General features: G+C 36.0%; 1 protein-coding gene and 1 long non-coding RNA gene across 7 annotated transcripts in view; one reads left to right on the top strand and one right to left on the bottom strand.

The window, feature by feature from the left end:
* The window catches only part of LOC103890488 (uncharacterized), an 86,791-nt gene that overhangs the window by 24,482 nt on the left and 36,550 nt on the right, over positions 1–25,759 (bottom strand). The window contains exons 5-7 of the long non-coding RNA XR_010139775.1: positions 15,009–15,109; positions 14,756–14,869; positions 7,811–14,411 (exon numbers count right to left, since the gene is read on the bottom strand). This is a non-coding gene — a long non-coding RNA (uncharacterized LOC103890488). The remainder of the gene's footprint in view (positions 1–7,810; positions 14,412–14,755; positions 14,870–15,008; positions 15,110–25,759) is intronic.
* The window catches only part of PDE5A (phosphodiesterase 5A), a 134,099-nt gene that overhangs the window by 101,088 nt on the left and 7,252 nt on the right, over positions 1–25,759 (top strand). For 3 of the 6 annotated variants that reach the window (XM_009240282.4, XM_009240284.4, XM_009240283.4), the window contains exons 12-19: positions 1,520–1,666; positions 6,157–6,282; positions 8,073–8,167; positions 16,107–16,194; positions 19,664–19,764; positions 21,432–21,509; positions 22,763–22,826; positions 24,705–24,779. In XM_009240282.4, coding sequence (XP_009238557.1) covers positions 1,520–1,666; positions 6,157–6,282; positions 8,073–8,167; positions 16,107–16,194; positions 19,664–19,764; positions 21,432–21,509; positions 22,763–22,826; positions 24,705–24,779 — 774 coding nt within the window. The remainder of the gene's footprint in view (positions 1–1,519; positions 1,667–6,156; positions 6,283–8,072; positions 8,168–16,106; positions 16,195–19,663; positions 19,765–21,431; positions 21,510–22,762; positions 22,827–24,704; positions 24,780–25,759) is intronic. The other 3 variants (XM_063723621.1, XM_063723620.1, XM_063723622.1) reach the window with 1 other exon arrangement.

The following is a 25,759-nucleotide window of genomic DNA, read 5'->3' as shown; positions in this document are numbered from 1 at the left end:
AAGCTGTGCTGGCTTCTATCCTGTAGCTTTTAGAATGTTCTTTGTGGAAGGAAAGAAAGAAAACTTCCTGCTGTAAGAATAATGATGCCCTAAGGAAAAAACATCTGTTCTCCTGTCCATTGCACTGCATTTTAAGGAAAGCAGCTGTTATCTGCTTTGAGTTAAAAGGTGGGCTTTTTCCCACCTCCACACTTCCCAAACTTGAGTTACCGCTCCATCTCTGATGTTGGACGCTGGTATAAACAACTAAGCCCTTCATCTAAACATTTTAAATCTTTGTTTCTTCCCCTATTTCGGCCTACACATTAGCCTATGGAATTGACTTAACAGAATGCATATTTTCTGGTCAGTTTTGGTCTTGGGAAAAATTCTTAGCTTGAATGAAGAGGGTGACATTCATGGAAAGTTTAAACAAGTCTGGTATATGTAAGTGAAATCTGAAGTCCAGAGTAAAAAGGAGAATGTGCAAGTGCCTTCAGATTTGTAGGGAAATCTACTTTAGATTGCTCTGTAAGATTTTATTATTTTGACCTTTTGACTTCCCAAAAGCAAAGTAGTGCTATCTCAGATACTCACAGGAAACTTAAGGGGTTTGAGAACCTGGCTGAAATTTCTTAATTTTTCTTCCCTCTACTTCAAACCACGTAAAGGCCTCCGTTGGTCCAGTTAATCTGAGCCTGATCTAGCTAAAACAGTTAACAAAGTGCTGACAGGGTAAATGGTCCAAGGGCAGAGGAGTGGAGGTTCCTTTAAATTCCCATTCCACGGGGCCCAGCAAAACATCTAGGAGAGGAGCCTGTGCGCTCTGCTCAGTCTGAGGGAGCCAGGGCTCCTTGGTCCAAATGAATGTTTTTTAATAGGCACCCAGGTGATTCTTATGATCAGGCTTGTGTGAGGCAAGTATGGTGGGAGGCAGGTTCTGCTAGTCTGGGCACAGGATAGTCTTCCTGGACTGGAGGCCTGGCATCCTCATTCCTTAACTAGCTGGGCTGCCACTGGCAAGAAAATTAACCTCTTTGTGCTTAAGTTCCTGTACTTGAAAAATGGAGCTAGAGTGTCCACTTCATAAGGTTGTCCTGAGAACTAACCATAAAATGCTTAGAACATTATCATTACCCTTCTTACCAGATGATTTGCAGCCCAGAGCACTGGGATGGTTCCAGAATATTTACTCAATAAATTATAAATTTCTTTTGAGTGAATAAGACTGGGGAGGTATAAAGGAGCCAGATCACTAGAGTTCTTAGTGTTGTTCACTGTTCTAGGTACAGTCTAAGGGTGACAACTCCCTTTTCTCCACTTAGCCTACTTTGAACCATATTAGTTACCCTTATGTGGCTCAGCTTTAAAAATGCAGAGAGTGGAGTTGCCACTGTACAAAAAGGTTTCCAGTGTCTTTCATTAAAAAGAAAAAAAAAGCCACAATATGCTATTTTTCTGCAGCAAAACAAGAAAACCTTACGAACCACTGCTGCTTTAATTAACAGCATTATTTTTTTTTCTTCTCTCCTTACCTAAGGCTGCTGTGGTGCCATCTGCCCAGACCCTTAAAATTACTGACTTTAGCTTCAGTGACTTTGAGCTGTCTGATCTGGAAACAGCACTATGTACAATTCGGATGTTTACTGACCTCAACCTTGTGCAGAACTTCCAGATGAAACATGAGGTAGGAATGCAGCAACGTCCTTTGGAAAAGTCTATGTGTGTGTGTGTATGTAAGAGAGAGAATTGGTTTTGAATGCAAATATGGAATAGGGATTTTTACATTTTAGTGATTAATATACTGTCACCTAATATATACCTGAGACTTTTAAAGAAAAATTATCATTATCAAAAAGACATTTAATGGGCTCTTAGCGTGTATCAAGTATCAGGGTGAAGACTAAGGGAGAGTGTTCCTAAAAATAGGAGCAGGATGTTCAAAGGCATGACAGAAGAGATTGGGGGTGAGGGCCAGGAGTACTGTTGAGGGGTAAGAATGGCAAGAGAAGCAATGGTAGAAGGTGAGAAGCAAATGATACAGAACCTTGTAAGCCGTACAGATGAATTTGGATTTTACCCTGAAAACAATGGTGAGTCACAGGAATTTAATGCAGAGAAGTAGCATGATCTCATTGCAGTGGTTATAACAATAGTGTACAGGGAAGGACTGAAGCAGAGTGAACTCCTTTGAAAATGAGGGAGGAAATAAAGGGGCCTGATGGGAGGCCAAGCTTTTAGTTGGAACAGGGTCACCCATATGGGTGAAGATGAAAACTGATTTTAACCTCTGTTGCTTACCTTATTCACTTCTCAGAAAATAGAAAAACTTAAATAAATATCTTCTGATATCAGTTTGGAGATACTAGGGAATTCTGTTGTTTCATAATGGCTATGTATTATAATATATAGCACCAAAGAATAAGCAGCAGCAGAAAGGACTATTTGAAAAAAAGAATTCAGTAATCTTGCCTTTTTTTCTGATCAGTTGAATGTCTAGTCTCCTTGTACAGATTTCCTATCTGAAAATTTAAATATCTTGAAGGCCTCCACTATTTAGCATTGTATTAATTCAGGACTATGCCAGGTGCACATTTCAGCGATGAGTTGTCCCTGCTCTCAAAGGCCTCACAGAAATGAAAACTAAGAGTGAATATAGCTAAGATTAATACATTGTCATTTATGGTATTATTGGAGGCCCAAATGTGGTTCTTCCTGAATTTAACCAAAGTTTATGTTACCCTTTCTTAGGTGAAAATAAAGAACAATTGTCCATAGGCTCTTACCTAATACTACTTTACTCCTGTTAGAGTGTGTTGATTAAGGGATATCATGTCATTTAATTATTTCAACAAGTTCTCTAGAAAGGCTGTTACTGAGGTTACTGTTATCCCCATTTTACAAATGAAATTGAGACAGCATGGTAGAGTAGAAAGATCATGGATTTTTGAGTCATACCTCTGCTACCGGTTAGCTCTTTTTTCCTTGGGCAATTAATCACTCATATTCTCAGTTTCCTTTTCTGTTATTAGGGATAATGGTATTATTCTCCCCATGGGAGTCTTATGAGAATTATACATGCATCTGTGATTATCTATTTGTATGCATGTGTATGTATGTACTTATCTATAATATTCTGTTTAACAAACAGGTATGGAGTCCATGTCAGTTATCCCATTCTTAGGCCAAGTTTGACTGGTTACATCACTCATCAGATTTCTCAATAGTAGGTCATAAGGCTCATTTTTAAAGCCATATCTATTGATGAGATGAAGATCTCATTTGGAGCCAGAAGTTCTATGCGAATCTCACTTCTGCTTCTTGCTAGTTACAGGACTTTATAAACCTATATAGTATCTCAAATCCTTTTCCATTCCTGAGTACTCCCATTCTTGAAACTAATAATGATTCTGTTGAAAGGACTTGGCTAGAGCAGAGGAATGTGATTCTTGTACTTTTAAATGAAATTCATTAAAGTTGATTTATTTCTCTTTGGCCTTTAGATAGCATTCGAGGGTTAGGTAATGAAGATAATCACTCAAAGTTTCTGTAGAAATCTTTATTCTTACCAGTTGTTGGGTTTTTATCCATGAGGAAAATATTTCCTCTTAATGTCTGATTCATCATTTTCCTACCTTTTCTGGTTGAATAACTATTATTCTAATTCTGGCCAACATCAAACTTGAACATTGCAATCATTCTGGCTGGCCTTCCTTCCTTAGTGCCTCTTCTGTTTTGTTTCTTTCAGATATTATTGTCAGTATAATTTTAGGATGATGAAATTAAAATGTTAATGCTAGAGAGGATATTAACATCATGAAGCTGTTGTGACTAAGAATATTTCATATTGAAAGACAGATCTTCATGTTCTCTGCATGGCTTCTAAATCTTTAGTTACTCTCCTATAATGATTGTAACCATTGCCTCTTGCTGATCTCTGAAACAGATTCTTCATTCTGCTCAAGCAAATCTGCATGTGCTGTGCTTATTTTCACTTTCTATCTTTTACATTTCATTCCTCCCTGAATAATGTCTGTTCCACTCTCTGCCACAACAAACATTTCTTCAGAGCCTGACTCAAGAATATCTGTTTGTAAGAGAACCCTAGGCTTGACTTCATGCTGCTTCAGTTGCTATTTGGCAATGTATAAACTTGCTCTCAATTTTATGTTTATTTACTTATTTCCTTTATATATGCAATTTTGTTATTTTCACTACTGATTGAGTTTCTTGAAGCAGGAGCTAAGCTGTTTTCTGTTTCTTCTTTTTCTCCGGTGGCATCTTGAGTTCACCACTCAGGAAACCTTCCATAATTGTTGGAGACTGATTCAACGTATTGAACATGCTCTCTAGAGTCATCTAAACTGCAAATAACTACTCAGTGGTCCTGTACAAAATACTGTCTTACAAATTTTAATGGTGTCCAGCATATCCACTGAGAACTTACCAGATATGACCATAATTTTCTTGCATGCTATTGAGAACATCCTGGTTAACAGAATCTAAAACTGTACTTAAATATAGGTACTAACTACTTTGTCCATTGGGTTATCCAATTCTATTAGGTCCGTCTTAATAAAAGGAAAATAGAGTAGTCCATTAGGAATTATGTTTCATAGAGTCATTTTGGTCATTGTTTCACAATATATGGTATTATATATTTAATTATATCTGTACATTTATGATTAGTAAAAAGATATATCCAAAGATTAAATTTCTGGGTTTTCCTGTTTTTTTTTCTTGCTGCTTTAATTAATCACCAGTAATTTTCTGCAACATATTTTCTAAACATATCAAAGAGAGTTTATAGATCTTACTTAAAAGTCTCTGAGTAAGATTAGTCTCCCAGTAAGATTCATTCATCACCTTCCTGACAGACTCTATTCAGATATGAAAAAATGGTGAAAGAAGCTGCAGTATGCTTGGGGTGAACACATTCAATCTTAGGCACACAGAAATCCTCCGCTTGAAATATGGAAACTCAGTGGGTAAAAAGGTTAGGAGACATTAGGGTTCTTTGTTATCAGAATTTCCTGTAAACTGAGCAATAGGACAGGAATAAAATGACCTGAAAAGAAAAGGGAGGATATGGAAGCATTGATTTCCTACCAAGTTCTTTATAAGCAGTTTCTACCAACAATGAAGAAACCTTGTTTTTGGCCTACTTCTGTAGCTAATCGTATTGTGTTGAATATTGTCAAAGCAACATTCTTTTCCCTGGTACTTTTTCCATTTCCCAGGGCAATGTTCTTTGTGTTTGAAGCAACTCCAGTGATACACGTAGGGAGAATCAGATATTTATTTTACAAATCCCCAAAAGTAGAGTAAATCACTCAGATTTGAAGAGAGGCAGATTCTGATGCTAACACAGACCGTGTTTAGGGCCCATGAGTCTCTGGGGATTTTATTTAATACACCACTTAGAAGTTGAATTAAACCCAACTCTTGAGACTTGCTGAAGTCTATCCTGCCCCCGGCCATCTTTTAAAGTGTTTTTTATATGGACCCCAGGGCTTTATTTGGCACATATTTTTTTTTTAAATTACTTCTTTGTAACCAGGCAGTAGCTACCTGAATAAGTATAATTTAAACGGACAAAGAGCTAATGATGGCATTGTCTTGTAGCTCCAATTTGTCCTTGGACATGTGCTATATACCTTGTTACTAGTCCACCCCCAGGGCCTTGCACTAAATACTTTCACAGATATACAACATGAGAGCATGGGAAGAACTTGATAGTGGCCACTTTTATGGCTCTCTAATGGTGAATTCATACCTATGTGACCCTTTGGACTCTCCTAGTTGGTGACACATGGACATGGCACATGGACACATGGACCTTTTATTTAAAAAAAAAAAAACCTACTCAGTGCCCTACACCCTGCCAAAAATACCCTTCTTAGGGATGTCTTGTGTTTTATGTCAATTTAATTAGCATGGTGGTTAACATGGTAGGCTGTGAAGTCAAATTGCTCAAGTCAGAATTTTGGCCCCATCCCTAACTAACAATATGACCTTCAGCAAGTTACCTCTCTTGAGTGTCAGTTTTCTTGTCTGTAAGATGATCCAAATCGGAGTATCAGGCTAAATGTGAATGCCTTGTACAGTGTCTGGAACATAGTAAATGTGTGAAGATGTTGGCAATTATTGTTACTACTTATGTTTTATTCCCTAAAGGTTCTTTGCAGATGGATTTTAAGTGTTAAGAAGAATTATCGGAAGAATGTTGCCTATCATAATTGGAGACATGCCTTTAATACAGCTCAGTGCATGTTTGCTGCTCTAAAAGCAGGCAAAATTCAGGTACTTTTTAGAGCCATTCATATGTCTAATACATTTTGTTGCTTAGTAGTAAAATCTATAGCATATTCTTTCAATTTCACTTTAAGGTGCACAGATAATGATTTAAAATAATATTTGCTGCCACTTACATAATAAGTTATATTTTGTTAATTAAAGAGGACTAATCTGGCAAAACTACTTAGTTGCTAATTTTCTTCCATATATGATATATATGGCATATTAGAAAACCTTTAAAATAACTTCATGTTGCACGTAAATAGTCTTTGGGCAAATAAATATTTCCTTCTGAGGAAAACACTGCCTTATTAAGAAAAAGTATCACATTTCTCTTGTTCACATTCAACCTGCTTCATAGTAGAATTCCTCAAAAACCACCTAAGTCCTGAACTTGCTTCATTGATAAGTTAGGGGTCTCTATTGCATTTTCTCTGGAGCACTCAGTAAATTTTGTAAGTACTGTTTCATAGAAAGGGTTTTGGTTTCATATACATTGACCAGAGACTGTTTAAAAGGAAGATCAATGCAGAAAACGTTCAAGTAATTCGTTCCTTTCCAGGCCAAATTTTATCCATATCTCTGTCCTTAGATTCTAACTTCAGTGGGAATCGACTAGTTATTCTAGGTAAGTGATTCCAGGCATCCATCATATAACTGTTTTTAATTCAGAGCTTCCCTGCCTTTTTCTTGTTGTAAATAAATTCTTAAAATGTTATTCTCTGTCTCTACTTTCATAGTGTGCACATTTTAACTGGCTAAATCTAAAAGAAGTGATTGTTATTAAAGAAGTGAGGTGAAATTAAATACAATAGTAGTATTTTCCTACCTTAGCAAACATGTGTAGGTTGAGTATCCCTTATCCGAAATGGGACAAGAAGTATTTTGGACTTCAGATTTTTTTCAGACTTTGGAATATTTGCATTATACTTACTGGTTGAATATACCTAATCTGAAGATCCAAAATATTCCAATGAGTATTTCCTTTGAGACTTATTGGTGCTCCAAGAGCTTCAGATTTGGAAGCATTTTGGATTTCAGATTAGGGATACTCAACCAGTGTAAGAAATCATGTAAACTTATTTTGGGGTAGGGAAGGTCATTAGGATTATCAACACTGAAAACTATCCTTGTTCTCTGTGAGGAATAACAAAATGATGACTTTTGTGTTTGTTGTAAAACCTATTTAGAGTACTGAGAGTTCTAGGAAAATATAGCTGATGATAATTTTAACTTTTTTTTTTTTGCTAATGAAGGGGAACAGTATTAATGATAATACTCATAGCAGATACTAAAAAATAACCTATATTTAGCTTGAGAGTATATTATGTAACTTTTTAAAGCCAAGTTTTCATTTCAAATCATTTTCTTTCTATTGTTTTGCTTGAATTAACATTGTCTGCATTCCTTAAGGACACAGCAACTGATAGCAGAGAGTGAACAGAATCTGCAGGGAATTAAAAGAGGAAAAAAACAATTATTTAAAGTTTATTATTATTATTTCACATAATAATTAAGAATTAGCAATACTTACTATAGGTGGACAGATTATTAATTTATTGAGGCATTTCAGCTTTTCCTGTTGATAAGTGACATTTGTGGTGATCCCATGCTGAATGACAAAGGACAACTGATTCCCTGAAGAATAGGATTTTAGGGTTAGTCCTTTGTGACTACAGAGAAGTACGTATGTAAAGCACTGAGGGGAAAAAAAAGATTACTGAAAAGAGGTAATATAATGTTCTTCACCACATTATATTTGTTCTCTCTTTCCTCCAATGTCTTTGATCATGCAGAACAAGCTGACTGACCTGGAGATACTTGCATTGCTGATTGCTGCACTAAGCCACGATTTGGATCACCGTGGTGTGAATAACTCTTACATACAGCGGTAAGACTTTCCCAGTAAAGCAAGAAAATGTTTTCTTTTAATTGTAGGGCTGTATTTTTTTTAAGTTAAAGCCACAGCAAAGTTTGATGGTACAAAATTGCAATTGGTCAAGGTCCCATAACATACTCTGGTTATATTTAAAGGAAATGGAAAAAATAATGCAGGTTAAGTATTATGTTTATAATTTTTCAGCCCTGAAGTTCAAAACATATTTATGTTGAGAATCTTATTTCATTAGATAATTACCAGGAGTTTTACTTTAGTTTATATACATCCAGCTTAACAGCTTCCTTAGAAAACTATTAAGACTAGTTTAGAAAAGGTAACATTTCACCCTGCAGTAGAAAAGATAATATTTGAAAAGTGCTTAGCTTGGCCCTACATACTTATTAAGTGCTCAGTAGAAGGAGGCTTTTGGTCTTAGTGGAAGCTACATAGCACTCTGTTGGAAAACTGGGCCTCTGTCTAATTTCTTTATACCATTATGTCCTGATCTGTAAAATGGAGATAATAGTTGTAAAAGATAATGCACATCAATACCAAGCAGAATGCCTGGTACCTATTTAAGTCTTAAATATTAGAAGCAGATGCTAGAGATGTACCATCATCAGATGTCTGCTCATTGGCTGAGTTTGAGAGTGAGACACTATCCGTTAGGACAAGTGTTTCAGGCTCCTTTAAGAGCCATGCTTAAGTGGCATTTGAGATGACAAATGAGAGGATAAAGGTGACATCACTTTTCATCAAATGTTTGAGCCACTGTGATATTTTTATTTTCTTATAGGAATTTAGTTGAAAGGTCTACATTTTAAGTGCAAGACCTCTTACTACTGAGCATTTTTTAAGTACACAAGTGATTCAACTAATGGACAGATCTCTCAAGGAAATTCCAGATGTCTGATATCTAGAGGGAATTTCAGAAAGCTCTCTAATCACATTCTTCTTATCTAAATAAACGGAAAACTTCATGTAGAAAGAATTGTAGTGATGTAACAACCATGTCCTCTGCTGACCTTTGATGGGAAAAGATAGCAAGCTCTTGCCTGAGTATCAGAGTCTGGCTGTTTCCTCTTGAAAAATCTCATGTTTTGGAGAACTGACTGGGTGAAATGTCCTTTGTCCCCTGTGCTTTGTCATGTGATTGCAATCCTGAGCCTCACATAGACACAGAATAATTATGAAAGGGGACACTGATATGAAAAGATGTATAGTACAGAGTCAAGCCACATAGTATGCCCCTCCACAGTCAGCACAATCTAAAGATCAGAATAAGTATGTGCTACACTGAACATAATATTTTTGGTATGTGGATTATTAGTGTATGGATTGCTCTAAGATGCTATATTGCCCTGCTTTAGAGTGAAAAAAAACACTCAACTATTTTTTCCTTTGTTTATTTAAAAATAATTACCCCGAAAACATCTGGAGAAACGTCATCTTCTCCAAAAAAAAAAAAAAAAAAGAAAAAGAAAAAGAAAACGTCCTGGGAAAAAGTCATTGACTGCAGAATCTTGCTTTCACACAACACACCACAAAGCAGACTTCAACTTTAAAAAAAAAAAAAAAAGTTAAAGCAGTTTCAAAGATTTTTATTTCTTCCTACATCCCTGTGGTTTCAGTAGAGGAAACCAAGAATTTTCCAGGGATTTTTCTTTTTTTTCTTTCCTTGCCAGTAAATGAGTGATATTTAAAGTAGAATTTTCTTAGCCAGGGGACCCAGGAAACTATGAGTACCATAAATATTCCCATGTAAAGTACTATCTTCTAAAAAGGTATACTGTGTCCAGCCCTCATCAGATATTCAAACTAATAGTTAGAGAAAATCAAAAAATAAAACAATGCACAGAGATGAAAGTAATTTATCAAAAAGAGAAAAAATGGTCATGTGGTAGCAAAGTTAGAAACTGAGATTTTCCTCATTCATTCTTGAACATCTTTTCAGAAAATTACCCTGAAATTACCTTGAAGGAAGATATTTCTTCAATAGGAAGTTGCCCCTTGAGTCATCATTTGATTATTTTATGCCTTCTCTGATTAGGAAACTACCATTGTAGAGGAGTTCTACAGGTATGCCAGTGGCATATATGAGGGAAGAGTTCACTGCTCATGCTTACTTCTCCCACTTGGGTGAATCAAGAAGAGAATGAGGGCTGGGCGCGGTGGCTCACGCCTGTAATCCCAGCACTTTGGGAGGCTGAGACAGGTGGATCACGAGGTCAGGAGTTCGAGACCAGCCTGGCCAATATGGTGAAACCCCGTCTCTACTAAAAATACGAAAAACATTAGCCGGGTGTGGTGGCGGGTGCCTGTAGTCCCAGCTACTTGGAAGGCTGAGGCAGGAGAATCGCTTGAACCCAGGAGGCAGAGGTTGCGGTGAGCTGTGATCTCAGCACTGATGCCAGCCTGGGCAGCAGAGCGAGACTCCATCTCAAAAAAAAAAAGAATGATCTCAGATAGATACTGAATTCTTATTTTAAAAATAGGCAGTAATAGGAACAAAATAGCTAAAGTGCAGACAACCACTAGAGAAAACACAATTGTAGCATTTGGGTTATGTAGAGAGATTACCTGCATTAGGTCTGCATTCAATATAAGAAGACTGTTGTAGACGCATTTATTTGCTTAGATTCAAGTTTTGTGTTGATAAGTAATGCAGTGAAATTATGTTATATTCTAGGCAGATAGATAATGAATAATTATTATACTAGGGCTTTTGCCCTTTGCAAGGCAGAAAGAGAGTGATAGAAGTATAAAATGTGATTCTTGCCATTAAGAATTGTCGTAGTCTCATGAAGTAATAGTGATCACTATAAGAAAGTATCTAGTCCTGAGTCATTTAGTGCATGGACTGTAAGTCTTCAGCAGAGAAAACTGGTCAAGACAGATGTAGTACATCTCCATTGTTAATGGAGGAAATGAGACTTAAACTTGGTCTTAAAATGTGGGTAGGATTTAGAAAGGAGAAAGGATAAATATATTTCAGGAGCACCATGAGGTAAGCATGTTCTTGGAATAGTGGTGATGGCTAGCTTGACTAGAGTTAGAAGGTTCACACTGATTAGGAATGAAAAAGAAGAGAATGAACAAATGGAAACTTTTTGACGCAGGGTTATAAAACTAAGCAGTGCATTATAGATTTGATATGGGTGGGAAAAAGGAGCCACTGCAGTGTGTAATAAACACACAGTTTTAGGAAGGAAGTCTGAATGTAAGCTACTAGGTGAATGGGTAGAAATTAGAACCACAGAGCTCAACTAGAAAGCTGTTACAGCAAGTCAGGTATAAGCTGAAAAATCACATATTGGCTAGAGAGAGGAAGAGACTGAAGGAAAAAAAAATTTTAATTTAATAATGAGCAGCTAGTTATATATAAGCATGAAGGAAGGAGATATGACTTCTGGTCCAAGAAATTGGAACAGTGATGGTGCCATTGATGAAAATGAAAGAGCTGGGAAATATGTATATGTGTGCATTGAGAGAGAGGGATGGCAAGAATGGAGGTTATGGGAGTTTTGGCAATAAGTCCAGTAGAAGATAATAAATAGGGTGGTAGTTAGAAGTGGTAAAATGATCAAGCGAAGTGTTTTTTTCAAGGTTAGAGATGCAATAAAATCAGGGGGAAAAAAATCTCCTGGTAGCCACAATCACACTGTATATTTGTCCTGGGAGAACTTGTTCTATCCCATGACTGTCTTCTCTGCTCTAATAGAGGACAGAAGTGAGCTGAAGTCATGGTCTGGCACAGTGGGAATAGAGGGTCAGCAGGATCTGAGAGACCTAAAAGGGCACTACACACAGCACAAAATCATGTGTGAAGTTCAAACTGGGTAAAGTCCATTTTAAACATGAATGAGATGATCTCTGGTCAGGTTGGAGATCTTGAGAGCCTGGAGATCTGACTATGAATAAAGTGAAAGTTAAATTCAATTAGTCCTATGTCAGTAGTAAATACTAATAATAGAAGCTAAAACTTTATATAGGCCTTACGCCATTTGAAACATTTTTGCACTTTTTATATATTAGTTCATTTAGTCCTTATACCACCATGCAGTGGCTGTGATGGTTATTGTAGTTAAGAGCCAACTTGAGCCAGATGCCTAGCTTCAAATCTTGGCTTCTCTCTCCTCTTACTCTGTGACCTTGTGCAAGTCATTAAACTTCTCTATGTCCCTGTTTACTTCTTTGTATAATGGAATAATGAAAATACCTATCTTCTGGGATTTTCATAAGGATTAAAGGGGTATAAATAGATGTAAAGTGCTCAGAACATTTCCTGGCACATGTTAAATGCTCTACAGGTTTTAGCTATTTTCACAGGGGAATGTTCTTAGCAACAGACAGGAGTTCAAGATCTTGCTTTGTCCTGTGGTGAATAAAGGGAGTGGCAAAAATACTGTGCCCAGTAGAACCTAGTAGCTGTGGAACAAAGAAGCGGAGCCCTGTCCATCATTATGTGCAAAGAGATCATCAGTAGTGTCAAGGAGGTCAGAGAATTCTGAGATCAAAAGGTGAAATAAATCATCATTATGAATATTTATGTCATTGAATATGATTATAGACAATGAGAAGGCAAAAAAAAAGGTTGATTGGGAGAAGGCAATAGTGATGATTTGAAGAGAAATGATGAAGTAAAGAACTAAATGGGATTGAAGGTTACAAAGAGGTTGTTAGAGAATTGAGCCCAGAGTAATATATATGGCTAAGAAGCAGAACCAAGGACGTTGTTTGTTCTTGGTGACATAGGAAGACTGGGGTAGCAATATGGTTCCCCACCCCCATGGGGCTTTCATCTTCTATAGATTTCTAAGGCTTTCTATTTCTAAAATATTGGTCTGATTTCTGCATTGGACATCCTAATACTACTGTCAGAGATGGACCAACAACTGTGCAGAACAGAGGAAAATGCAAAGTGAGTATGCTGTTCCATTAGTGCTCACTGACAGCAGTGTGAGAACAAAATTCTGTAGCAGTGGTGGTTTAAATGGGTCCTTCTGATGCAATCTTAAATAAAGAAGCCACATAGCCTCGTGTTTGAAAGAGGAAAATGCAACAGATAGAGAATACACTGGTTTCCATGAATGTTTTTATATACAGGAAATTCGAGGCATTTGTCACTCTGTTACGGATTCATAAATCTGTATTTTTAGAATGTAAGTAAAGGCAAACACAGTTTGCATTCATCTGTCTCAAGCCAAGAATTTTCTCTAATGTGAAACAGTCCCTTCTGCATCATCTAAAAATGTAATGTGTGTTTGAAGTTCTAACTTGTTTGTGTTATATCCACCTAATTGCATTTCGTAGTCCAGCCCCTAAGTAGGTCAATGAGTGGATACTGTGTGCCTTTAAAGTACTTTGGTATCCTAAGACAGTGTGATGTGTTGAAGAGGATATACTTGAATGACAGCTCTACCATTTATATCAACCTTGAGCACATTATTTTTCACTGAGCCTTTGATTGTCTAGAAAGCAAAAAGGTGGCAACTTTAGAGAGGTCTCAGCTGAGGTTACCCTGGAGACACAACCTGAGATGAAAGTCAGTGTGCATATAGGTTATTTGTGAATATGACCCCAGGGAGCAGGAATGCAGAACTGGGAAGGAAGCAGGGAAGAAAGGAAAGGCAGTAGAGGGATGAGTTATCCAGATGTCCACCCATACTGGTGCTTAGTCTTCCCAGGCGCTTTTGAGGAGTCTTATGAAATAAGACCCAGAACTGTTGACTGGCAAGACAAAGGCAGTTGTCCCTAGGTCTTTGTACCCCCCTGGTCCAAGGTGGTCCACAGGCCTTCACTCTTTGACCCTTTCAGGTTGAACAAGTATGAGTGCAGAGAAAATTCCTTTGGGCACCAGCTGTGGGGTCAGAAAGCTCTAAGGCAGAAGTGAGAGGTATTAAAGGTAGGCTGGGACAAAACACCTTCTAATTGGTACTTGCGTGAAGTCTGTTACAGCGTGCATGAAACTGGACACTACATCAGTGGATGAGTAAGAGGTGGGATTGAGGGTTTTGATGTGGTAAATGGGAATGCCCTGCACAGGGTTATTGTAAAAATTAAATATAATAAACTAAAAAAAATTAAAGCAAACTACCTGACATGTTATAGGCTCTCATTATAGGCCATCTCCATGGATGATCTCACCTACTCACATGCCAGGATTACCATCTGCATGTTGGTGCATTCCAAATCCATATCTCCAGCCCAGAACTGAGTTCAGACATTTATATCCATTTGGGTCTATTTCAGGCACCTTAAAATGAACAGATCCAACATTCAGCTAGTCAGGTTCCCCTGCTTCATCCCCCATCTTTAATCATCTTCTCCCTTTTCCTGTGTCAGTAAATGAGGTCAGCATCCCAAGGCAAAAAGTTTAACATTCATACTTTTTCCCTTTATCTCTCTCATCCCCTCATCTCCCTCATCCCACTCCTAGTCAGGAGTCATTACCAGTTCCTATCTGATCTACTCTTTAACAGCTCTCAGATGTCTGCTTCTCTTCCTTTGGGCTGCTACCACTCTAATCCAGGCTCTCTCTTACTTAGATTACTAGAAGTTTCCCAGTAGTCTCCTAACTCCCATAGTCTCGATACATACGCAATCCTGTTTCCAGTAAGTTCATCCTTTTTCAGAAATATACTCGTGTTACTCTGTTCATTGTCATCCCATTTTCTGATGCTGAGCACAGAAGCTGATCCATAGTCCAACTCACTAAATATGGAAGGAGCAAAGATGACAAGAAGGGCAAGAATTAATTTGGGAAAGGTTAGGACAACAGTAACATTGGTAAATCAGCAAAATAGACAACACTTTAAACAATAAGAATAGATGAGATTATCTGTCCTCTTACCTTTATTTTCACTTTACTATTTTCTTTTTCCCTCAGGTTTCTCTCAGTTTACCCATTTTTCCCCCACATTACATTTCTTCAGTCTTAGGTAGCTTCTCTATCTTCAACAAATTAAATGCAAAGTAAAATAATGATTCAGATAGTAATAGGAAGAAATAACAAATCAGTTGTATTATCCAACACTTGTATATGGAGCTTTACAATTCACAAACCCCTTTCCTATAAATTTTATGAATAGAGGCTTTCAGAAACGTCATCTTTTTCTTATGATGAGATAGTGAAAACTATGCTTAATATTCACATGTGAAGGGTCATGAGAAACATGAGGTGGAGGATTGTGCTTGTCGTGCTTTAAAGCTTTATTTGCGACTGTCTCAGAGATATAATGAACTGAGTATAATATCCTTTCCTTTCTCTTCACTCAGCCAAAGGGTCTCTACTGCTTCACCAAGTTCAATTAGCAGAACTAGCAGGATATTCTGCACTAAAATGACCTGGATCCCACATGGGGAACTTTCCAACTCAGCCATCTCCTTCCTTCCTTCCTTCCTTCCTTCCAAGGGAGCATGTGCACCGACTATCCCTCTTTTTCTTGCCTTTCATCAATCATACCTCAGTTAATTCCATCTCAGTCAGTCCTTTTCTTATTTGTGGGCACACATGAATAAGCTGACCTTTAGCCTGAACATTATTTCAGAGGAAAAGCTAACATGAATTTGTTTCAGATTTTATATCAATTGCGTTTTGAAATTGAAAAATATAATTGGTACAACTATTTCAGAGGGTTTTTTTCCATGTTTGGAGGTATTAATTTTTTTGTCTTTACTCCTTACTTCTATTTTAATCAGTATTAAAACCAATGAAATTGTTCATACTTTACTCTGGCAATGGTCACATTGGTATTTGAAAACAATTTGACTCTGTATTTGTTTCCCAGAGATTACCTCACACTTTTCTCAGTAAAAGGAGAGAAAATTGTTAGTTGATTAATTTTGTGAAGTAGCCTCTTTTTTAATTAAACAGGAATAAAATTGTACTGATAAACTGGCATATTAAGGAAACTGATCTTTTTTCCTTTCTTCAACAAAATACTTTCAGAAGTGAACATCCACTTGCCCAGCTTTACTGCCATTCAATCATGGAACACCATCATTTTGACCAGTGCCTGATGATTCTTAATAGTCCAGTAAGTACCTAATTTATTGTTGTGGAATTTTAAAAGAGAGCTTTATAAATTCAGTTTTATTTTTAGTTCTTGGATTTATTCCCAGCATCATAAATTCTTGCACATACTTTATTCCTTTTTGGGTAAGGAAGGCAAAGCCAAAACATTTGAGATCCTCACAGCCTCACTTCTCTAGACAACCAGAACTGTCTACATGTTGCCCAATAAGGGAAATTTGGTTATTCTACTCTACGTGGCTATTCCAAATTAGAAACAAACAAAATGTGTATTTTGTGGCTCTCAGTTAATTCTGCTTTTTTTATTTAATCAAATGAAGTGGTTTCTATAGCTCAAGCATTTGCTTTCACAAAGCAATACCTTTTCTTCTTTTTATTGAAACTTTTTTTTTTAAAGTTTCTGCTTTTTTAAAAAATTCTTTTTTGTTTAATCAAATGAAGTGGTTTCTATAGCTCAAGCATTTGCTTTCACAAAGCAATACCTTTTCTTCTTTTTATTGAAACTTCCACTCACTAAGAAAGAATTTTATTAAAGAATAAAGCTATTTAACTACTTGGTGAAATGAATATCAACATAAGAAAGCATATGCTATGCTATGTTAAACATACTTATGTTAAGGAAAACAAGATTAAAATAATATGCACCAGGATATTAACAATGGCTGTGCTGGTGTAATGAAATTGTTAATCTTTTTTTGGGGGGGATGGTTGTTCATTATTTACATTATCTGCTGTGTGTATGTGTTACCTTAATAATAAGAAAAAATGAAAGTTTTAACTATTACATTGAACATACACAATGCATGACATATAATCTTAAAGCAATTTTACCACAATATTGCTAAGTTTACTCAGTGGGGCTAGTTCTTTCCTGAGCCCTGGAAAAAAATTCAGGGATTCCCATCACTTTTCTGGTCACTATTTTATAAGTAAAAGCCCTCTAGTTACTTTAGGTTCCAACATATAGTATAGAGTTCTCAAATCAGAAACCAAAATGTGTACTCCTGGGTAGCAGTCCAAATTTTGAACATGATTTAAAGTTTCAGGTTTTCTGTTACTGCACTGGTAGGCCTCTCCCATTCCCTACTTTGTGTTTCTTCTAACTCCCTCCTCTCTCCCCAACCTCCATGTAGTTTCTTACCTCTTCATACTTGGAGAATGGGAAGGGAGAATAGGTAAGAAACATCAAAACATTCTTAACAGACTGGTACTGATATGAGTCCCTTGCCTTTTAGACTTTCCAGACAAGAGTCAGACACAAGTCTACTCTAGCCCCACCTCCACCCACTAAATGATAGGAGACATACACAGGAACTCCACGCCCCTGTCTTACCTGAGGTAAAGGGGAACTCACTCTCACGCCTCCCTCAACACCTCAGTGTCGGGGAGGAGTTAAGAGTTATGTAGCCTGTTTTGGCAACCTCCTTATAAAGTCTGTATATGGTCTAGTACAGATTGTTTTTCTACGACATGTGATTGTTTAATGTGAATTATATCATGTGTGATTGGGAGGCAGAAGAATGGTATCAGTATACTATAGACGTTCTATCATTTCATACACAACTTCTCTGGGGTAAGAGGTGCCAGAATTATAGAAGTTGAATTCTGACCTTCAGCAATAAAGAAAAAAGCCCTCCCTTTGGCTCGTGCATATACAGCCCTTTCCATTCTATCTTAGGACTATTAAAAATGAGCACTTGCACCTGAGGCTCTCTCCCTTGCTTTGGACTGCTGTAGCCTCTCGGTAGCTTGCTCTTCTTTCAATGCCCACCTTAATAGCAGACTTACTGTCTCAACAATAAATTCTATATGCATTATTGCAGGGCCCCTCAAACCAGCATTTCTACTTGATTGTTTTTGTCCATCTTTAATGTCCTCAGAGGCAGCCTCCAGACCTGCCAGACTGGCCTGTCCAAGTTACTTCCAGAGGAGCCAATTCTTGGTTTAGTTTGTGCTCTGGTTACAAAGTTGCATAGGTGTTGAGTGGTCTTTCCCAATACCATTTTTTCACATAATCCATGTTATTTTTAGTGTACAGTTTTTCAGAACTGAAATTTCTCAGGAATGTATATGTCATATTATAGTAGGAACATCTGTACTTTTGCTATCTATGTGTTTCCACTAAAACTTTCATTTCAGTATCCCATTACAAATTTAGCTCCAAAGAAAGAAAATATGCTAACTTTTTTAAAAGCATATTTTACAGTATTCCTATCAACTGACCTGTTACTATATAACTTATTATGTAATATGTTGTTACTTAATATATAAGGAATCTGATTATCTCTATGGCTGGCTCAAATTATAAGACCTATCTATATATTCTATCTTTGTAAGCATAATTACACAAGAAGTTATATCCTCAGCTTTTGAGAGTAAAAAATAAAAATATAGCACGAAAAGACATTTCATCTTCCACTTGAAATTATTTTATCTTAAAATAAGTATCAGAAGGTATTTTCTGAATAGTTTTCTGTTTAGCCTAGAATCTAAAATGATTTAGTATTTAAAAATAATGTTTATGGTTGTAATTATAGATTATTGTCATTAATTAGATCCATGCCACAATTTCAGCATCTAGTTATCCTTTAACCAATGTGTTTTGGCCCCAGCCTAACATACCCAGAAGTTCTCCTGTCTTCATAACAAATCCCTTGCCTTCAGATCTCATTCCTAAGCATCTGGATTTTTTCTTGGCCCTAAGATATAGGAAGCACATCTGACTCAACTTATAGATGTTGTTTTGATTGTATTCTGAGTGCATGGTCTGTGTATTTTACTTGGTTCAAGATTGGAGGACCACTATGCTTTAAATTACAGATAAGAAATAAAAAATGGTTACATAGTGAAAACTTTGAATGATTTGCACATGGATTAGCTACCTTTTAAATATTCCTTATAGATGTTTCAACCCAGGCTTTCTTTCACCACTGACCAGTAAGCACCCTTTGGCTTATGCCCTTTACCCATCCATATTAAGATGTTCCTAAGGAATATGCACTGTTATCATAACCGACCAAGTTAAAATTATATAAATTTGCACCAGAAATGTTACTGGATTTATTTAAAATGCCATAGAGAAGTTTAAAAATTTTACCACTTCTTTCTTCATATCCATTAATATGGCTTTAATTTTTTTCAAAGTTTTACATGCTGTTAAATTATAGCGATTAGTCTGCGGAAAAGGATAGCTATTAGATTTTAAGTCTGGACTAAGGTTTAAGGAGTATAAGAGTTGGAAAAACATGCGTATGTAGGCAGATGAAGCATTATGAAGCGGTTTACATGTATGACAGAGGGGTTGGGTGGGAGCATAGAGGGGAAACTTTATTTCATGGTATTTAAGTGTGCCCTTCACATTAATGAGTTTAGAATACTGGGCATGTGTTTAAGATATGTGAATATATTTCCAGATTTTGTTCTTCTCAGCAGCTTCTCCAGGATGCTAATATTGGTTTTCTTTTTTTATAAAGGGCAATCAGATTCTCAGTGGCCTCTCCATTGAAGAATACAAGACCACATTGAAAATAATCAAGCAAGCTATTTTAGCTACAGACCTAGCACTGTACATTAAGTAAGTTTTAAGAAATAACCTGAGAAATAGGTATTTGAAGTCTTTTCATTGTTTCAAACTTTTGACATCCATATTGAGAAATTTCAAAGCACAAATGTCCTGGCAAAACTGCTTATCAGAATGTGGAGCAGTTTCTGAAAAGGTAGCCAGAAAAGTCTACTCCTTTGGCTTATACTGCTGAAAATTAAGAATACCTATTATTTCTGATGTTTATCCACCACTGTGTCTCTGAAACTATATACAAATCTAATAGCCATCTCAAGGTCTGTCATTCCAAGCCATGTTGTCCAAAGATTATATAGGTCATTTGCTTTTCCTCCTTTCCCTTGCTCCCAACTTCTGACCATTTCATGACTCCTTTATACCGTCATTCAAGCTTAGTTGGGCAGGAAAAGGAGTTACTGCCAAGCAAGTAACTCTTGTTTCTTTTTATTTGATTTTGGCAGAAGAAGAATATTTATGTAGAACTTTGAAGTTGTTGATTCTAAAATAAGAGTATACATTAGAGTCGTCTCTGTGATTATGCATTTTCATGATTAAACTGCCTTTCTAAAAGCTAGAAAATGCTTTCCTGCATTTGAGCAATCATAAGTTTCCAACTCCTAGCTGAGATCTTTGATGCATGTGTGGGAATGAGGGAGTCAGGGAATCACACTCAGGATTTCCTTGTAACATGAGTCTGTCTCCCTCCATAAGGGATTCACATTCATGGTTGTAGTTACTCTTAGGAGAAGTAAAAACACATAGAACAAACACAAAAACATCTGCCAGATATCTACTGTTATACATCTAGAAGTAACTGCATGTGCCTACTTAATTGGTTTTTAGAGCATTTTGAGGTTAAGACAAAATAATATATATTAATAGTAAACTTCAGTTTATTAAAAATAATTGCAGAATAAGGATTATCAAATTGCCAAGAATTTGAAAAATACCTGTAACCACAATGCCTTTCTAACCTTTACAGGCCATATAGGTCTCTCCTTTGAACCCTTATGAAACATACTTTTCATTTTTTATAATCATATACTATCAGTTTTATTACATAAGTTTTTCTTGAGTCTTGTGTTTCCAGGTAGATATTAAACACTGCAAAAAGACAAATTTTTGTCTTATGCCTTCTCAAAATGCTTAACAATACTGGGCACATAAGAGGTATTCACTGTACACCGAATATTATATTCACTGAATAATAACAAATATTATTTTATTTTAAACTTTACCTAGTCTTTGTTTACTTCAGAAGCACTTCACAACTTTATATATTTTTATCCTCTACCATGAAATAAATGATAGTTAAACTGAAACCTATAGATCTTATTATGCCATGCACTTAAAATACCTGAAATCATTCTCAGCATCAAATGTTTAACTCATACTGTTTCATTTTTCTTAAAATAACAAATATTCAAGAATTGAAATTACCATAATTTGTGATCTATAGTTGAAAATTAGGTGAGGTTTAATGTTTTATCAAAAGCAAATGATAGAAGGAGGAAAGTGAGGTATTAAAGATTTGTAAATGATGCTTTTATAGTGGGCTTTAAGATGGGAAAAAAAAATCAGAGGTTTTTTTAACCAAAAATTTAGTCCATGAGTCTTTGTAGACCAAAGGGATAAGAGCCTGGGTACTCATTATAACTAACAATTTTTTTTAAACATTGTAGGAGGCGAGGAGAATTTTTTGAACTTATAAGAAAAAATCAATTCAATTTGGAAGATCCTCATCAAAAGGAGTTGTTTTTGTAAGTAGGTTTACTATCTTTAAAGCTGAAGTTTTTTACCCAGTTAATTTTCTCACTATTTTTTCTCACTATTAGTTTTTATTGCAATTATTTGTTACAATATGATGATCTTAAAAGCTGTCAGATTTCTCCAAAGGGTTGTACAAAGAGTAAATTTGAATATTTACTTGAAAAGAAATGCATTTGCAAATCCAAGTGAATTAATTGTTCCTTTGTTGTAGAAAAACCTTTAAAATGTGGTAGAGTTTCAATATATGGCTATAGGTTTCCCTTATTCATTTTCCTAATTCGTTGTAATGGAAATGCTGAAAATGGAATTATAAATGTTGTGGAAGTAAGATGTAGCTGCAAAATGTTTACTTCTCTTAAAGAAAATCTGAAAAGGTAGAGCAGTGAGGTCAGGGTCCAGACATGGAAGCAATACTATTAAGTCTCTATGATTAAAACAGTTCGATATTGGTGGCAGACCAGTGGAACACAGTTGAAAATCTAGAATTGCATAAGACATATAGTGTATAATAAAGATAACATTTCCAGTGACTGGAGGAAAGAGAGAGATGAGTGGATAACCAAATGGAAAAAGACAAAATTGGATCTACTCTACAGACTTAAATTCCAACTGAAGCATAGAGTTCAATGTAGAGAATTAAATCATACAAGCATTAAATAAAAATATAGGTGGATTCTTCTATAACCTAGGAGTGAGAAAACTTTCCTAACTATAATTCAACATGCAGAAACAATAAAGGAAAAGGCTGAAAAACGTGATTAATTATTCAAAGGCTTTTCATGTAGAAGTTACCATGTGTGTTGAGTGAATTAGGATGACCTACTATAATTTCTGATATAAGACTTTTATCAGTATGATACCTGATGTTGTACTTTAATGGTTATTAGTAATCAATGTACTTTCATCATACTGTCTCTGAGAATGGAATACTAAGGTGACAAAAATAATAAAAGCAGGCAAGATTTTACCCAAGGTTAATAATTTTTCAGTCTGCCAATCTGGAGCTAAATGAGGCAGTTTGAGGACAAATTCCAGAAGTTCAAAGGGAAACTGAAACAATGATGCTCTGTTATCACTGTATTAGTTAGACTTTCATATAAAGTGTTTCTTTTTCTTTGGTCTTTATAAACTGCCATTTCCATTGTTTAGAGGGTTTTAACTTTTTTTTATTAGTAACTATTTACTGAGGGTATATAATAATACAAAAGTAAATAGGAGTTTGGGTTTCTTTTTTCCATAACAGGGCAATGCTGATGACAGCTTGTGATCTTTCTGCAATTACAAAACCCTGGCCTATTCAACAACGGGTATGTTACTTAGTTGACAATAACAATAATAATTAAAAAGTCAAAACAACATTCTACCCAGCAATCCCACTACTAGATATCTACCTAAAGAAAAATAAATCACTATATAAAAAAGACACTTATATGTTCATCACAGCACCATTTATTATATAATAGCAAAGTCATGGAACTAACCTAAGTGTCCATCAACAGTTGATTAGATAAAGAAAATGTGGTACATATGCACCATGGAATGCTACGCAGGCATAAAAAGAATCAAGTCATGTCCTTTGCAGCAACATGATTGGATTGGAGCTGGAGGCCAATTATCCTTAATGAACTAACTCAGAAACAGAAAATCAAACACTGCACATTCTCACTCATAAGTGGGAGCCAAACAGTGGGTATACACGGACATAAAGATGGAAATAATAGACACTGGGGACTCCAAAAGAGGGAAAGGTGGGAAGAGAACAAGGGGTGAAGAACAACCCACTGGGTATAATGTTCACTGCTTGGGTAATGGGTATACTAGAAGCCCAGTCCCCACCAATACACAATATACATATATACCAGACATGCACATATACCCCCTAAATCTAAAATAAAACAAATTTTTTTTTTAAGTTTTTACTCTTAAAGGTGGCTTCTGAAGTAAGTATGGAATTTTTTTTGGAATTTTTAAGTAGTATTAAAAACAGATAATTGGACATACAAAGGCTTTTCTTTTTAGAAGATGCATTTGCACATAATATTTGTAAGATATGTTAAGAGAGCATCTACATTAGCACAGTTTTCATTTCAGTGTGAAAGGTTGAGCATACCTAATTCAAAAACCCAAAATGTTCCACAATTCAAAGCATTTTGAGTACTGACATGACACTTAAAGAAAATGCTCATTGGACCAGCATTTTAGATTTCAGATTTTTGGATTTGGGATATAACTTATACTTCTGGCTTACTTGTTTCCTAAGGTCCCTTTAATGACCTTGAAAATTAGAAGAAGCAAAATTACTTTTCTTTTGGTTAGCCTTCTACGCTATGCCTCAGCTCTAAATAGACATTAACAAGTAGAACATAGAGATTTCTGGGGCTTGTAGATGTAGGAAGTATTGATATAAGATGTCGAGAAGGTTCTGAACACAGCCTGTTACCAGGAGGCTAGAAAAAAATCCTTCCCTCTAAGTAACTGCTATAATGTTTTGCAGAGGCAATACAGGCTCAGAAAAAGTGATGGATGTCCATGCAGTGACATATATATTGTGTTTTTGTTTTTCAAGATTTCATTTTGAGTCCTTAATGTGCTATTTAGGATTGTTGACAGCCTGCTGTTGGTCAAGGCTCTGGGCTGCATAGTCAGGGAGCCTAGTAACTCTTCCTACAGGCTCATCTCATGAAACAGACATGCCGAGAAAACAAGATCAAAAACTCATTCTCCATGTGCCAAAGCCAACATGCCATAAGCACTTAGGTGATCTTTACCTACCTTCCTGCCCCATAATAAATGGGACTATATGCCTATTTCTAACCAGGGAAGAGAATAGAAGAGGGAAGAATGTGTCTTCATATATCCTTTCTTTCCCCTGAATCAAACCCTTGTACATACTGTTTTATGGGGGCAAAATAAATGAAGGAAGAAAACATTTTTAAATAAAATTAAAAGGGAAAAATGTTGGAAGCTACCAAAGAGAGAGAGATGTACCTAAGTGAAAAAGAGTATAATGTAATAGTCAAGAAAGCACGCTTTGGACATGCACTACTTGTCTTCAGGTATCAAGCTGCTGCTTATTTGCTATAAAATGGAGATCTACAGCTCCTAACAGGGCCTTCATTCACGGTCTCTGTTTTAAAGAATCATATGCTTTTCATTGTCAAAACTGAGTCTGTTATTTATTTCAGATAGCAGAACTTGTAGCAACTGAATTTTTTGATCAAGGAGACAGAGAGAGAAAAGAACTCAACATAGAACCCACTGTAAGTATGAAACCTTGTTGGTAGGAATTATTCAAATTGATTTTTTTTTTAATTGTACACTCCTTTTTATGGTTGTATGGGATCTTTCCTTAGGACCACAATTTCTCATTTTATTTTTTAAAACTTTTTTCTCATTGGAAGAATTATACATGTTCATTACAGAAAGCAAAACCAATAAAAGGCATAAAAAAGACTCTTGGGTTCATCATATTGTATCAGTGTTTTTTGTAATTTGTTTTTTCCGCTTAAGTATTACAAACCACTTTTCATTTTAACAAATATTCTTATGTATTATCATGATTACATGAAATAGATGTAACCATAATTTACCTACTTCCCTTGATGTAATGTTTGCCGTGTTCACTATTACAAACAGCACTGTGATAAACATCTATCATAGATGTTTCACTCCTACTCCTTGGTTCTCGCCATCAAAGAATTTAATAGAGAAGCTGTGGCTGACAGGGAAAGGAAGGAGAGATACCAAAAGAAACATGGAGGAAAGAAGACCAGATGTCATGCCACCACCACAGTCTCCCCAGTTTTCTCAGCATTCTACTTGTTTACTCCTTTGTTCAAAGTTCTCCTCAGAAGTGTGTTCAGAGCAGTGTCTCATCTATCATAGATGTTTATCACAGTGCTGTTTGTAATAGTGAACACTGCAAACATTACACCAAGGAAATTGATAAACTGCCAAACCTCATTCTTCATTATCTTGTTAGCATAAATTCCCAAAGTTGTCGTGTTGAAGGGCAAACAGAATTTAAAGGTCTTTGATACATACTGCCTTTTTACATAAAGTATGGATCTCAGATACAAGTAAAGATTCCTCTCAGCCCACTTCTGTTTTTTGGAATGAGTTTCCTTGAAATAAAACATAGAGTTTTCCTCTTTCTTTGTTTTTTCTTTTTGTATTAGTTGCTGTCTGACCTTCCTAGGCTAACCCACTGATTCACCTTTCTAGAGCCAGCTTTCATTGT

The sequence above is a fragment of the Pongo abelii genome, chromosome 3 (genome assembly GCF_028885655.2).
Source record: "Pongo abelii isolate AG06213 chromosome 3, NHGRI_mPonAbe1-v2.0_pri, whole genome shotgun sequence".
NCBI lineage: Eukaryota > Metazoa > Chordata > Mammalia > Primates > Hominidae > Pongo > Pongo abelii.
This window is presented reverse-complemented; position numbering and strand designations above follow the sequence as displayed.